Source organism: Thalassophryne amazonica, chromosome 8 (assembly GCF_902500255.1).
Source record: "Thalassophryne amazonica chromosome 8, fThaAma1.1, whole genome shotgun sequence".
NCBI lineage: Eukaryota > Metazoa > Chordata > Actinopteri > Batrachoidiformes > Batrachoididae > Thalassophryne > Thalassophryne amazonica.
The window spans coordinates 76,797,472-76,813,034 of record NC_047110.1 but is presented as its reverse complement, the minus strand read 5'-3'; the positions used below and the strand labels follow the sequence as shown (position 1 = coordinate 76,813,034).

Below are 15,563 nucleotides of genomic sequence, written 5' to 3'. Positions count from 1 at the left end.
GTGTTCTTCAGATCCGCTGGCGGTGGAAGCCGTGTGGGATCCGGCTCTTCTTTGGACAGATGTCTTCTATCCTCGAGCCTGCCCACACGTCACCTTGTATACAATTGACTGTACTCCTCTAGTTGTGTTTGTCTGTATTCCGTTGTGCAATTCACAACATTAAATTGTTACTTTTTGGCTTATCCATTGTCCGTTCATTAACGCCCCCTGTTGTGGGTCTGTGTCACTACACCTTCCCAACAATATTGATTTAGTGGATATTGATTCTATTTAACATTGAAAAACCCTGGTGAGCTATATTTTATTATATTTTATCTTACGGCCACTTCTAACAGGACTTCGACCAAGGTAAAAATTTGTGAAATTGGAAGCTAGTGTTGGCAGAGGTTTACGCTGTATGAGCGCAGTGCTCTAGTTTCTCTTGTGACCAAAGCTTCATCATGATTTTCATGATGCCCATGTGCATTTTTTATTACAATTATTGTTTTTAATTTAAATTTAATGTTTCATTTTGAAGTTGAGGCTTCATATAAGCCTGTAGGACTTTCTTCCTCTCACTGCGCTGTGTACTTGTCTGTATTTATGGTATATTTTAAAATGAGCAAAACAAATAAATGGTACAGAGGAGAATTTTTGCCAAATATTTATTTTTATTCCACCCCAGCATTAAGCTGTGAATGGGGACTCAACCTTTCACAGATTTCCACTTACATACACAGAAGTCTTTGATTCTGTCAGCTGTCATGGGTGTGTTTAGTGCTTGTGTATTATAGAAAAATTGTACTGAACCATTTTTCGGAAAGTGTTGTTGGCCTTAAATTAGAAATGGATGTATATTAACAATGAAGAAAGTTGACCACAAAAAAGTGGTAATATCTTGCGTCATACTGTACTGCAATGAAATAGAAGCCAAGTAAAAGACACTACCACTGTGGGATGTTTTTTGTTGTTGTTTTTTTTGTTTGTTTGTTTGTTTGGTTTTTGCATTTTCCATATCCTCCCAACTTTTTCGATTTGGGGTTGTAAAAATGGCGACTTGGACAAAAGAATCAATGAAGGCTCTTGAAGTGTAAAACAGCATGCTCTCCTGTTGTTGTAGTTACCAGATCAGTGGGACCCCACACGGCAGCCCTCAGGCAAACCTTGGCTGCCCAGTCTTGCACCTGGCACCCCGTTCCCTAACCAGCCACAGCACCGCACGTCTGTACCCGATTCCACTGAGGGTTTTGACCTCAACAGGCCCGACCCCTACGACCTTTACGAGAAGTCGAGGGCGATCTACGAGAGCCGGCGTGAGCGCAGAGGCCTTTCCTGTGTTGCTAATTACATAACACTGTTTAAAGTAATTAAAGAAAGAGCCGACCTCGAGTGTCTGCATATGTTTCCTCAGGTCCAGAGTACGAAGAGGTGGAGGTGCACCTGCTGAGGAGAGAAGACCGGCTTTGGTTTCCGCATCCTGGGGGGAGACGAGGCCGTGCAGGCTGTGAGTCCGGACGCCCGTGACAAGGCTCGTATGGGACGGGCTGGACCACAAACACATTTAACCTCATCTTACATGCACCTGACCTCATCTCACACGCTTCACACCACCATACCTTCTGCACACACATCTTGACATCTTGTGCAGAACTTCCCACACCTTGCTAACTGCAGCACAGGAGATGGAAAAGAGCAGCTTAATGAAGTTACCAGTCTAGATAATAATTATGCGACTGCACTGTTTCCCTTTGTCGCCTTCTTCTGCTTCATCTACGCTGCTAATATTGATTGTTTTTGAACAGATTGTTATTGGCGCTATAATCGAGAACACCCCCGCGGAGCGTGATGGGCGGCTTCAACCTGGGGATGAGCTCATTTCTGTGGATAAGAATGTGGTTGCTGGGAAACCGCACAAATACGTAATTGACTTGATGCACGCGGCTGCTCGCAATGGTCAAGTCAGCTTGACAGTGAGAAGAAGAGTGCAAATGCCCGGTGAGGAAATGTTTTGTTTATTTATCACAGTTTACTGGAGAACATGTTTCACATCTCACTGGAATCAAACTGTTAAAAAGGCAACTTGGACAGGACACATATTCTGGCCCACACGCTGGTATATGTACGACTCGCCCACGTGTCTGTTATTTGGCAGCAGTAGCAGATCGTACATACAGAGCCGGCCCAAGCCTTTGTGGGGCCCGAAGCGGAATTCCATTTGTATGCTGGAAGTGGGAACCGGTCTTGGCTGGAGAAGTAACCTGTCGGACTGGCATCTCGTCCAGAGGGAGTTGTTGACTCTCATCCACTTCACGCTTCAGAATGCAGGGATAAGCACCGGCACCGATGGGCCTCAGCGCCTATATATAACTTACCTGTGGGGGACATAGTTGTTCTTGTTTTTTCCCCATTCCCATGGTAACACTTCAGTTTTTGAGAAAGTGCTTCAGTAGAACTTTAAAAAAATTCTGTATCTTACAAATAATTTGATGTCAAAAAGAAAACCTGTACAAGTAGCGGTTCCTGAGAATTTTAGTTACTTATGTGGGTCTGTGTGCTGGTTTTGTAGTGAATTAAATATATTTTAAACTTCAAAGGCTCTGGTGTTGAGCTTTATTTAACTTATTTGTGTGATTCCTCTTCTTTTCTCTCCGTTGATGAAGGTGAGCCATGCCCTGTAAATGGCCGCAGCCCTGGCTCAGTGTCCACGCAGCACAGCTCTCCACGGAGTGATGCAGCCTCGGCTTCAGGTCCTGCGGTCGCCCCCGGCCCCACCGTCACATCTCCTCAAGAGGGATCCGCTCTACAAACCAGTGACGTCGTCATTCACCGCAAGGCGAACGAAGGCTTCGGCTTCGTCATCATCAGCTCGTTGAACAGACCAGAGAACGCAGCCATCATCAGTGAGTCGCTTCTGTGTGAAATTCTCAATTCAATTTATTTAATTTTTATAGCACCAAATCATAGCAAAGTTGCCTCAAGGCGCTTCACACAATTAAGGTCTAACCTTACAAACCCCAAGAGCAAGCACACAGGTGACAGTGGTAAGAAAAAAAACTCCCTGAGGAAAAAACCTCAAGCAGACCAGACTCAAGGAGTGACCCTCTGCTTGGGCCATGCTACAGACACAATTTACAATACAAATATACAGAGAAATTTTGGGAGCCCATGCTGGTGCACAGGACGAGAGGCCTGCAGAGGAAGACACCCACTCCAATCTCTGGATGGAGCTGGACCTCAGAGAGAAAAAAAAAAACAGAACCAGGAGGCAGAAAGAAAACAAATACAGTATAATTTGTCAGCATTAAGCAACAAGAAAAACAGAGGAAATACTAAGGTGATAGCCAGCCACTAGCCCTAAGCTTCACCACAAGACCCAGACTTTAGATAAAGTTGAGTCCGCGGCCCGCTCTGTTTACGAATAAAATGAATTTAAAAGAGTAGGAAGCATAGTACCACACTATGCCAGTATGCTAGTCATACGAAAGGGAAAATAATTGAGTCTGGACTTGAAAGTCTCCACAGAATCTGACTGTTTTATTGACGCAGGGAGATCATTCAACAGAACAAGGGCACAATAAGAGAAAGCTCTGTGACCCGCAGACTTTTATTCACCCCAGTGACACAAAGTAGCCTTGCACCCTGAGAACGCAGAGCCCGGGCCGGTACGTAGGGTTTAATTTGGTCAGCTAGGTAGAGAGGTGCTAGTTTGTGAACAATTTTATAAGCTAATAACAGTGCCTTAAAATCTGATCTTGCAGCAACTGGAAGCCAGTGAAGAGATGCCAAATGGGTGTAATGTAGTCAAACTTTCTGCTTCACGTTAAAAGTCTGGCTGCAGCGTTTTGAACCAGTTGGAGAGCCCTAATGCTGGATTGAGGTAAAACAGAAAGTAGAACATTGCAGTAGTCCAATTTAGAAAAAACAAATGTATGAATCAGGGTCTCAGCATCAGCCATAGACAGGATGGGACGAATGTTCACTATATTTTGCAGGTGGACAAAAGCACTCCTCATAATATCTCTAACATGGAGGTCAAAGGACAACGTAAGATCAAAAATTACCCCAGCATTCCTCACTTTGTCAGTGTGATGTATGACGCACGAGCCTAGGCCAAGCGTTAACTGGTCAAAATGATGCAGATGTCTCACTGGACCAAGAACCATCATTTCAGTCTTGTCAGAGTTTAACAGTAGAAAGTTGCTAGACATCCAGCTTCTCACTGATGCAATGCAATCCTCTAAGAATTTTCTGTGGATGAGATTACCAGCAGGTATCGGCATGTATAACTGAGTATCATCAGCATAGCAATGAAAGGTAATCCCAAAACGCGCAATATGTGCCTAAGGAGTATTATATAAAGAGAGAAAAGCAGGGGGCCAAAGACAGACCCCTGTGGAAGCCCAAATTTCACGTCACTAAGGCTAGAGATAGTGTTGTCGTGTAAAACACATTGAGAATGACTGGTCATATTGTGTTGCCAGCTGATATACAGTATGGCCAGTGAATGATGGCATTTGTAATGATGTTGTGGTGATGACAATTGTACTCCGCAGCACGCTGCGGGGGAGGACCATGGTGACTGGATGTTGACGTGGTCCGCTTCGAATTCACTCCCAACCACGATCAGATGGTTTCGAATGTTGTTTTGACACCGTGAGAATATTTAGAATGCAGTCAGATTGCAGTTAGTCTACTTCGACTGCTGTATGATATAATTCCACCTTGAACGCACCACGACAGTAGAGAGCATGTATTCTACATTTGGGCTGGCCACCGCGACTGTGCCCGACAGTTAAGACTGCTCTCAGAATGCTGTCTGATGTTTTTGATTACACCTTGGCATTTACAGAATGTGGGTCGAATTTCCATTTGGACGGCATTTGGGGTCATTAAGCCTCTGGTATAATGTGATGGGGGTATTATTCTTACTGCATTCTGACAGCACGTTGGGATTTGTACTGTGTTCCAACTGCATTCGGGAGCTGTTACACATGGTATGTACAGGCATCTTTCGAGGCGGGTTGGGCACACTCTGAGTATTCGAACGGCATTCTTGCACATTTCTTAATCCCTCCCAGATTTGACACGAATTGTGTTTTTTTTCCCCCATTCAGCCTGATTCGGCTTCATTCGTGCTAAGTGTGAAGGGGCCCTTAACAGGGTGTAATGTCATGTGCAGAACAGTGTGCGGGATTTTCTCTGCCTTTTCAATCGTAAGCTGTTTTATAACACGAAGTTGGGCGAATGAGGCCGAAACCAGCCAAAAAAAAAAAATTGGCGAACCTCAAAAAATTCCAGCCGTTGTTGGTAGGGACAGATGGTCGGACAGCCCTGTACGGCTGCCATACGATCCCGCAGTGACGGTTTTGCACATGCTCATGTGCAGGCGCACAAACACAGTGCAACCATGTGAGAGGTGTGACACCACACCATGCTCACACAGCAGCGGAAGCAATTAAATGTTGTACAAATGTACATAATTGGAAGAAAATGTGTAAGGACCAAATAATGAGAGCACAGAACATTATAAGAACAATGAATGTACTGTTTAAATGTAAGACAATCATGTTACTGGTAATGATGTGTAATTGATGCCTGATGACGACGGTCTGTGTTGGAAATGAGGAATCAAATGGATTTCGTTTTGTCTGTTAAAAGATTTAATTCCTGTTATAACGAGCAAACAATATAAGAATTATCGACTTTCTGTTCCTTTATGTTCATGAACCATGGCCATAAACAAGGAATTAATGAACTGACATGAATGAATTAATGCGCTCATAACATGAACACATCAGCCAGCTCCACGTGTCCAACTTTGTCTGCCCAATCAGCATGCCAAAGGACACCGCGTCATGTGGACTACAACTCATTTTTTACTATGTCATGAGAGTATGCCAACACATGCATCGCGGTGGCGTGCTGAGAGGTGATGCTCTTCATGGCACCATATGTGTTCTCCAGCTGTAAGTAGCGATGACACTGCTGTAAGGAAGAGTCATTTACATTGACAGCAAACAAAGCCCCTGACGTGAGGCAGAAGTCATGAAAACCAAGCAGGTTTGAATTATGGTTTGATTTAAAAAACAAACTAATTCAGGATGGTTTATTTACGAGGTCTGTTAGAAAACTATCCAACCTTTTTATTTTTTTTAAAAACTATATGGATTTGAATCATGTGCGCTTGCATCAGCCAAGCTTGAACCTTCGTGCACATGCGTGCGTTTTTTCACGCCTGTCGGTTGCGTCATTCGCCTGTGGGCAGGCTTTGAGTGAGCACTGGTCCACCCCTCTCGTCGGATTTTCATTGTCAGGAAAATGGCTGAGCGATTGGAGCAGCGCTGAATCAAATTTTTCCAGAAACTGTGAGACAGCCAGGTGGAAACCATTCGGAAGATTCAGATGGCTTTCGGTGAGGATACTCTGGGCGTCACACAGATTATGGATCATTACAACCGGATTAAAGACGGCCCACAGCGGCGCAGGGTGCGCCGCGCTCCGAGCGGCTATCGACAGGCTGAAACGACCAAATCATTTCCAAAGTGAAGGCTGTGTTGATCCAGAACGTCGTCTGACTACCAGAGAAATTGTGGCGGAGGTGTACATCAGCACTTTTGCAGCACATTCCACTGTTACAGGAGATTTGTAATGAAAGACGTGCGGAGGAATTCGTGCATCGGGATGGAGCCGCTCATGACGCACAACAAAAAGCACGTACGTGTTGGAAACCATTCGGAAGATTCAGACGGCTTTCGGTGGCTTTTCAGTCGGGTGAGTATCCTAGAAATTGTGTAACAGCTGGGCATGTCACAACTTGTCCTGTGAGACTTCCAACACGGACGTGCTTTTTGTTGTGCGCCATGAGCGGCTCCATCCCGACGCACGAATTCCTCTGCATGTCTTTCATTACAAAATCTCCTGTAACAGTGGAATGTGCTGCAAAAGCCCTACCATTATTTAATGCTTCGATCTTAAATATGATCAATCTGTCTTTATTAGTTGGCTATGTACCACAGGCTTTTAAGGTGGCAGTAATTAAACCATTACTTAAAAAGCCATCACTTGACCCAGCTATCTTAGCTAATTATAGGCCAATCTCCAACCTTCCTTTTCTCTCAAAAATTCTTGAAAGGGTAGTTGTAAAACAGCTAACTGATCATCTGCAGAGGAATGGTCTATTTGAAGAGTTTCAGTCAGGTTTAGAATTCATCATAGTACAGAAACAGCATTAGTGAAGGTTACAAATGATCTTCTTATGGCCTCACACAGTGGACTCATCTCTGTGCTTGTTCTGTTAGACCTCAGTGCTGCTTCTGATACTGTTGACCATAAAATTTTATTACAGAGATTAGAGCATGCCATAGGTATTAAAGGCACTGCGCTGCGGTGGTTTGAATCATATTTATCTAATAGATTACAATTTGTTCATGTAAATGGGGAATCTTCTTCACAGACTAAGGTTAATTATGGCGTTCCACAAGGTTCTGTGCTAGGACCAATTTTATTCACTTTATACATGCTTCCCTTAGGCAGTATTATTAGACGGCATTGCTTAATTTTCATTGTTATGCAGATGATACCCAGCTTTATCTATCCATGAAGCCAGAGGACACACACCAATTAGCTAAACTGCAGGATTGTCTTACAGACATAAAGACATGGATGACCTCTAATTTCCTGCTTTTAAACTCAGATAAAACTGAAGTTATTGTACTTGGCCCCACAAATCTTAGAAACATGGTGTCTAACCAGATCCTTACTCTGGATGGCATTACCCTGACCTCTAGTAATACTGTGAGAAATCTTGGAGTCATTTTTGATCAGGATATGTCATTCAAAGCGCAAAACAAATATGTAGGACTGCTTTTTTGCATTTACGCAATATCTCTAAAATTAGAAAGGTCTTGTCTCAGAGTGATCCTGAAAAACTAATTCATGCATTTATTTCCTCTAGGCTGGACTATTGTAATTCATTATTATCAGGTTGTCCTAAAAGTTCCCTGAAAAGCCTTCAGTTAATTCAAAATGCTGCAGCTAGAGTACTAACGGGGACTAGAAGGAGAGAGCATATCTCACCCATATTGGCCTCTCTTCATTGGCTTCCTGTTAATTCTAGAATAGAATTTAAAATTCTTCTTCTTACTTATAAGGCTTTGAATAATCAGGTCCCATCTTATCTTAGGGACCTCATAGTACCATATCACCCCAATAGAGCGCTTCGCTCTCAGACTGCAGGCTTACTTGTAGTTCCTAGGGTTTGTAAGAGTAGAATGGGAGGCAGAGCCTTCAGCTTTCAGGCTCCTCTCCTGTGGAACCAGTTCCCAATTCGGATCAGGGAGACAGACACCCTCTCTACTTTTAAGATTAGGCTTAAAACTTTCCTTTTTGCTAAAGCTTATAGTTAGGGCTGGATCAGGTGACCCTGAACCATCCCTTAGTTATGCTGCTATAGACTTAGACTGCTGGGGGGTTCCCATGATGCACTGAGTGTTTCTTTCTCTTTTTGCTCTGTATGCACCACTCTGCATTTAATCATTAGTGATTGATCTCTGCTCCCCTCCACAGCATGTCTTTTTCCTGGTTCTCTCCCTCAGCCCCAACCAGTCCCAGCAGAAGACTGCCCCTCCCTGAGCCTGGTTCTGCTGGAGGTTTTCTTCCTGTTAAAAGGGAGTTTTTCCTTCCCACTGTCGCCAAGTGCTTGCTCACAGGGGGTCGTTTTGACCGTTGGGGTTTTTACGTAATTATTGTATGGCCTTGCCTTACAATATAAAGCGCCTTGGGGCAACTGTTTGTTGTGATTTGGCGCTATATAAATAAAATTGATTGATTGATTGATTGTCTCTCACAGTTTCTGGAAACATTTGATTCAGCGCTGCTCCTATCGCTCATCCATTTTCCTGACAGTAAAAATCCGACGAGAGGGGTGGACCAGCGCTCACTCAAAGCCTGCCCACAGGCGAATGACGCAACCGACAGGCGTGAAAAAACTCACGCATGCGCACGAAGGTTCAAGCTTGGCTGATGCAAGCGCACATGATTCAAATCCATATAGTTTTTTAAAAAAATAAAAAGGTCGGATAGTTTTCTAACAGACATCATATATTAACATTAACAGTCATTTTTATAAAGTGAAAATGTCACAAATACCTTTTAGTTTTAAAGTAATGCACTAATTCTCATTGTTTAAGCACTAAAACTCACAGATGCCCAGAGGCATTATGGGAAATTGAGCTTCCTAATCACTGGATGGTTGTAAAAAAAAACACAAAACACACTAGTTAACGTGTGTGTTGGTTTTACAAATAAATCTGTATTTGTAAGTATGTTTTTTTTTTTCATTTGTAAAAATAAAGAAGAAAAAAGGCATCTGTAAAACTCAAAATTCTGTTTAAGTCTGACTGATACAACGCACTGAATGGTGACCGTATGACAGATTGACCCAAAATGCATAGGACACCGCCATCTACTGGATGGCAGTGTAAGTGTAAATAGCATCCTAAAAAAAATTTGCCTAAAAATTAGCAAAACTAAATTTAGCGGAAGCTAATTGGTCCGCTGATGGTTTTTCAAATTATCTGCAAAGCTAATCCGATAACAAAAAAAAGTTAGCTTTGATAATGAGCAGTTAGCGGAACTGTGCCCACCACTGGTTATGGCGACTGCTATACGAGGCAGCTCTGAACTTTCACAAGTGGCATTCAAATCCTCCTTTGTGCACCATTCAGCCACAATCGTGTTATGTGTTAAGGGGCCATTAGCATTTTTGCAAACATTTGCAAATGTGTTTGTGAATCTGTGTCAAGGACCAGTTAGAATCTGATCCGAAGAGAATAGGACTTTCAAAGTTTGATTACTTGGCTTTTTGGAACACTAAGCACGTATGAGCCACCTAAATTAAATTACTTGGACAATTGCGAGGCATAGCATTATATGAAACTAATTTTAAAGAGTGCATTGTTCATAACTGCCAAGGCTCATATGTGATGCACTGAGTGTTTCTCTTTTTGCTCTGTATGCACCACTCTGCATTTAATCATTAGTGATTGATCTCTGCTCCCCTCCACAGCATGTCTTTTTCCTGGTTCTCTCCCTCAGCCCCAACCAGTCCCAGCAGAAGACTGCCCCTCCCTGAGCCTGGTTCCGCTGGAGGTTTCTTCCTGTTAAAAGGGAGCTTTCCTTCCCACTGTCGCCAAGTGCTTGCTCACAGGGGGTCGTTTTGACCGTTGGGGTTTTTACGTAATTATTGTATGGCCTTGCCTTACAATATAAAGCGCCTTGGGGCAACTGTTTGTTGTGATTTGGCGCTATATAAATAAAATTGATTGATTAAATTGATTGATTGATATGTTCATGCATCTCAAAATGTTATGCCCTTTCAATAATGTGTGCACTCAATTAGCTCATTTTGTATTGTCACTTGATTCATTTTTCCTTCAAATTTGGAGAAACTGTTTTGTTTTGCCTATTTCCAGCTGTGCCCCATAAAATAGGACGAATAATCGAGGGCAGCCCTGCAGACCGCTGTGGGAAGCTGAAGGTGGGAGACCGGATCTTGGCAGTAAACGGACAGTCAATCATCAGTATGCCCCATGCAGACATTGTCAAGCTCATTAAAGATGCTGGGCTGACCGTCACACTGCACATCATACCAGAGGAGAGTAAGTCTGTGTGAAATGAAAGTTTGAAGCTTTTGTGGGCTTGTTTGAAATCCATGTCTCTGGGGCTTAAGATGAAAACTTCTCTCCCACCTTCTGTCCGTCGCAGGTACACACTCTGGGCCCAGCTCGGAGAAGCAGAGCCCTATGACTCAGAAACACAGCCCTCACACCCAGCCCAGCCCTGTAGCTCAAACCAACCAAGGAGGTGCTCAACCTGGCCAAACAGCTCCTCAGCCCGGCCAGACGGTTAATCAGACGGGGCAAGCTTCCGCTCAGCCCGGACAGACACCAGTGCAGACAAGCCAAACAGCGGCAGGAACTCCTGCACCACCAGCCTCCCAACCGGCACCGGGTGGGACCCAGCAGAGCCCAGGCACGCAACCCTCGGGCCTTCCTCCGCACCTCTACCTCCATGATGGCAGGTAAGACTGGCGTACAGGTGGGTGCAGTTCTGTAGATATATTTTCACTTTTACTCTGCAGGAAAAAAATCTTTGCAAGAGCTCTCAACAACAGCAGCAGCTATCAAAGTGTGCTCATAAAAGGGAGTCTGTCATCGTCTCTTTACATGCCGGTAAATTCAGAAAAAAAGTTATATCCCAGCGACTGCTGCCTGTTTCCACTTGGGTGCATAACACAACTTTGTTTCCTCTGTGAGGGAAGAACCCAGTGAGAAACTAACTGTGACCATGTGCATCTTGCATTTAGAGTAACACTCCCACAGCTGTGGATTTATGTCCGGTGGGAACTTGAACGTTTTAGAAGTGAGAGCGATATTTCAGTCTTTTGATATTGAGCTGCACACAGGCACCAATCCCTGTTGTCTCATCCGTCACACAGGAGATAATCTCATGTTACTTATCTGTTAATCTAACACTCAGACATTATGTCTCTGTCGAAGAGACACTGTGGATATCTCCTGTTTCCTTAAAATGAATAAGTCTGTAGTCTGGCTACTGTTCCCTCTAATTTTGTTGTATTCTCCACTTTGCAGGTCAGAGGTGAAAGCCAGACAAGATGTCAAACCAGACTTCCGCCATCCTCCATTCACCGACTACCGGCAGCCTCCAGTAGATTACCGTCATCCACCGGTAACTGATTATCGACAGCCTCCGACGCTGGACTACCGACACCCACCTGGTCTGCTGGACTTCAGACAGCACCCTGCAGCTCCACAGTTTCCTCTGGGGATCCCTGCAGACTTCAGACCGCAGGTACAGTCAGACTCAGTGTCTCATTATATAGTCACGTGAAACCAGCGTGGAGCCAGTTTTCATTCTTTTCTGCATTAAGGTCATTCGGTTTAAGCCGTGTGCTTTGTCTCCAGGACTTTGATTACTTCACAGTGGAGCTGGAGAAAAGTGCAAAGGGTTTTGGTTTCAGTATCCGTGGTGGACGGGAATATAAGATGGACCTATTTGTCCTCCGCCTTGCTGAAGATGGTCCTGCCATACGTAATGGAAGAATGAGGGTGAGATAATGTGGATGAGATAGTGAACCTATAGGGGAACTGAGGAATTATTAGGAAACCTGTGTAGAACTTGCTTTGTTGAAGATGCATATTTGACGCAATTACAGAATAGTGCTGACAATGAGCAGAATGTTCATACTCTAAGTATATCATTTGCTGCAGTGTGACATAAGACAAAAGGTTTTCAGGTGCCCAACAGCTGCTGTATGCTTCAAATGTTATTTTGTGCACCAAAATAAGGTTTCTGATTTGCAGCAGTTACTATCTAGTATACACAAGATACTATCGCCTGGGTGTGACATTAATAGATCAGCAAGTGGCCTGAGTGACCACCAGGATCCTGCAATTACCCAAGCAATTTGATAGGCCTGTCTACAGCTTATGGTTGTTGCATTTACGACAACATGGGCCAAAATACGAGGCTCACTAGTACTCAGCTGTATCTGTCTGAACCCAGTATTTTTAGATATAATTTGTGATGACCAGATAGTCAGGTTCATACTAATGGGACAGTGAGTTTTGTAATTGTGTTTGTACACCAATTGGTCACTGTCCAGTGTCCACTGTCCTTCAGATTATACTTCTGGATATGCACAGAGATATTTGTAATGTGCACTACTTAATATCTGATGCACACTAAATATTAGCTATATTAGTAGGTATGTATTATATGTTATGACAGCTATATATTATATATAGATTAGGACATTGGCAATGATTTTTGCTCATGACCCTGTAGGGGGTCTACTGTGAGACAGGGAACACAAGTCAATAAATGTGTAACTGTCAGCTCAGTCTTTGGAAATGCACCATAGCAACACTACAATACTGTTGTGCAGATAAATGAACTTGTTTGGATAAATAGCGGTTGACAATAATCGCCCGTGTCCTTTCTTTGCTGCAGGTAGGGGATCAGATCATAGAGATTAATGGGGACAGCACTCGGGACATGACTCATGCCCGTGCCATTGAACTCATCAAGGCAGGAGGCAGGCGGGTCAGGCTGCTGCTAAAACGAGGCACAGGACAGGTGCCAGAATATGGTGTGTGTTTTTTTGGCAAAATATTTCCACATATCTCATTCTTTATACTCCTCCTTTCTCAGATTCTTATGAGATTCTGGTTCTTTGTATCGTTTTAGGTTTCATTCTGTGGTTTCTCAACCAGTATTTATTTTTTGTGGTTACTACAGATGCTGTATGTTGTACTCTAACAGGCATAATAACCCAAATCTCACTGTCCTCCTGCTTTTCGCTTCATGTTCTTCTCTTCTGTCATCTGAAATGAAAGATACTGATGTGAAAAACCATTTGGATCAGTCTGTAGAATAAAAACTCTAGCTTCATGCTTTAGCCTGTTATAACCCCGCTGCTTTAAAGTCTAATGATTGGTATAGGCTTCTACTTGCCTTCCTTTAGGAATGGTACCTCCCAACCTCTCCATGTGCATGAAAGGTGACACACTAAGCTCCCCGTATTTCTTCCTAATGGGCCACACTAAAGATACGGTTTGTGGAAAACTGCATGTCTCTGTTCTGATTATTCTGTGCATGCAGTGACATGTGCATGATGGCAAGTTCATGGAAAAAACTCTGCAGGTGTGAATGTGTGTGTAAAAGAGAGAAATATGGTTTGAAGTGACCCTGTAGATAAAACTGACTCATCCTGAATTGGGCTGTGTGAAATCAATCTGGTCAGCACTTCTCAGGATCAGTCTGTTATACACGTACAAATATGTTGTTTGTTTTCCAGGGGTTGAATTAATTCTAGCTCACAAAATGAAGGTTTGTTTTACACATAGAGCCCTGCATTACGGCTGTGTGCAGACGCTTGCATGCAGATTTTGCATGACATTCCATGAAGATGTGCAGTTGTAGTGTAAAATAGTCCAGTGCACATGCATGTGCAACTCCCTTTGTGCCTGACTGTGTTTTCTTCTTCATCAGACTGTGCCCCCTCCTGGGATTCCCTTCCTGCAACCCACTCTGCCCTGCAGGAAGTGACCGTCGACCTGCATCTGAATCCATCGCTCTCATTCCATCCACTCTCAGCCCCAGCCTCCCCTCATCCGCTCCCTCTAGAGGCCGCAGTGTGCATGGCAGACAAAGCTCCACAGCTGACAGACCACAGCTCCAGCAGAGGGGCAACAGGTGGCAGGTCCACCCAGCAGAAGTGCATCAGGGGGCAGGGAATCCCTCCGGTGTCTGGAGAGGTGGACTATGGATCAGGCGGCAGACATCCTCTGGTTTTGCCTCCCAAAACTGTCCTGGGGAGATCCACAGAAATAAGAGAGAGGCAGAGAGAGACTTGCTCCCCCTGCAGTGACAGAAAGGACCTGCACACACAGCCAATGAGCACAGTTTGGCCTTGGGACCCATACATGAATATAAATTTGAATGGTGCTTCTCTCAGCATTGGGGACCATGCAGAGGGGACATGTCAACCTCCAGCAGAGGCTGGTGTCCAGAGGTCTGCTCTTGAAAGAGGATGAGGGGGCCAGGGGCCACACCGGGCTCTGCTGCTCCTCGAAAACCATTGAAGATCCAACCACAAGGAGTACAACTGCATCTCCTGGACCCTGGAATATCCCTGGGCCTGATAAACTGCCTGGCACCCTGAGGTCATGGACTTCCACAGTAAGCAGATAGAATGGATCGAGTTAAGACTGGATCAGCATCTGGCACCTCTCTCAGTTCATTACTTATTCAAGAATAACTCCACACTTTTCACACACACTTTGTCCTGCTTTGTCCTCCATCTTCTACAAAAGCGCATTTTATTTTCCGTTTGTTCTGACAAAATTTCTACACCCACCACCTTAAAAACACAAACAAACTAATAAATATCTTGGAGATTTGGACTCTCCGATGTGGCACAGGACAGTGTGACATCACAGATGCGTCATCTGAGGGGAGTTCTGCTTTCCTCAAGAACAGCCAACCGAATCTTGCTCAGCTTGGATGGAACACGACTCCTCGCAGAAGAAAAGACTGATTTACTTTTGCTCCATTTTCTTTGTGCAGTGAACAGTATGAAACTACAAATCTGTCAGATGGAGGCAGTGACGATGAAACCTCCGAGCTCCCTGAGGCCAATTTAACTAGACATGCCGTTTTAGATTGCACACGCCTACCAATATATCATATACTGTAAATGTAAAGATGTGAAAAATATGTACATTTGGTAATCTCTAAAACATGCCTGTTGGTATTTTTGAGGCAGTGTTGTAGTTAGATTGTAAATGAAAACAAACAGAAGATCAGGACAGTATTTTAGGTTCACCTGGGCCTCGTCTGTAATGACATATCAAAGACTGCGCAAGTCACCAAACCCAGATCACTGACGAGGGCAGCAGTCCTGTGCATGGATATAAACCATTATGTCACTACACAGGGAAACACGTCTTTTAGAGATAGAACATAGAAAGCAGATCATTTGTGGAGCAAACTGCTAAGAC

General features: G+C 44.0%; 2 protein-coding genes across 4 annotated transcripts in view; one reads left to right on the top strand and one right to left on the bottom strand.

Annotated features, from left to right (window-relative positions):
• The window catches only part of LOC117515939 (endoplasmic reticulum-Golgi intermediate compartment protein 2-like), a 56,344-nt gene that overhangs the window by 15,568 nt on the left and 25,213 nt on the right, over positions 1-15,563 (bottom strand). The gene's annotated exons all lie outside the window — the stretch shown is intronic.
• Positions 1,565-14,657, top strand: LOC117515938 (membrane-associated guanylate kinase, WW and PDZ domain-containing protein 2-like). Of its 3 annotated transcripts, none has more exons than XM_034176731.1 (10): positions 1,565-1,601; positions 1,642-1,974; positions 2,640-2,879; positions 10,452-10,637; positions 10,744-11,059; positions 11,631-11,850; positions 11,964-12,107; positions 13,012-13,150; positions 13,526-13,614; positions 14,053-14,148. In XM_034176731.1, the coding sequence occupies exons 2-10, from the start codon at positions 1,707-1,709 to the stop codon at positions 14,107-14,109; spliced, it is 1,659 nt and encodes a 552-aa protein (XP_034032622.1). In that variant the 5' UTR covers positions 1,565-1,601; positions 1,642-1,706; the 3' UTR covers positions 14,110-14,148. The 3 variants fall into 3 exon arrangements, with proteins under 3 accessions (XP_034032622.1, XP_034032623.1, XP_034032621.1); XM_034176732.1 differs by having other exon boundaries at positions 13,504-13,614; XM_034176730.1 differs by lacking the exon at positions 13,526-13,614 and having other exon boundaries at positions 14,053-14,657.

What these genes read in the sequence shown, in the direction of transcription:
- LOC117515938 (XM_034176730.1), top strand. Translation starts at nt 1,707, where the DNA reads ATGCGACTGCACTGTTTCCCTTTGTCGCCTTCTTCTGCTTCATCTACG. An exon ending in GCACATCATACCAGAGGAGA is followed by an intron (nt 10,638 to 10,743) that starts GTAAGTCTGTGT and finishes TGTCCGTCGCAG; the next exon opens with GTACACACTCTGGGCCCAGC. An exon ending in CTGCAGACTTCAGACCGCAG is followed by an intron (nt 11,851 to 11,963) that starts GTACAGTCAGAC and finishes CTTTGTCTCCAG; the next exon opens with GACTTTGATTACTTCACAGT.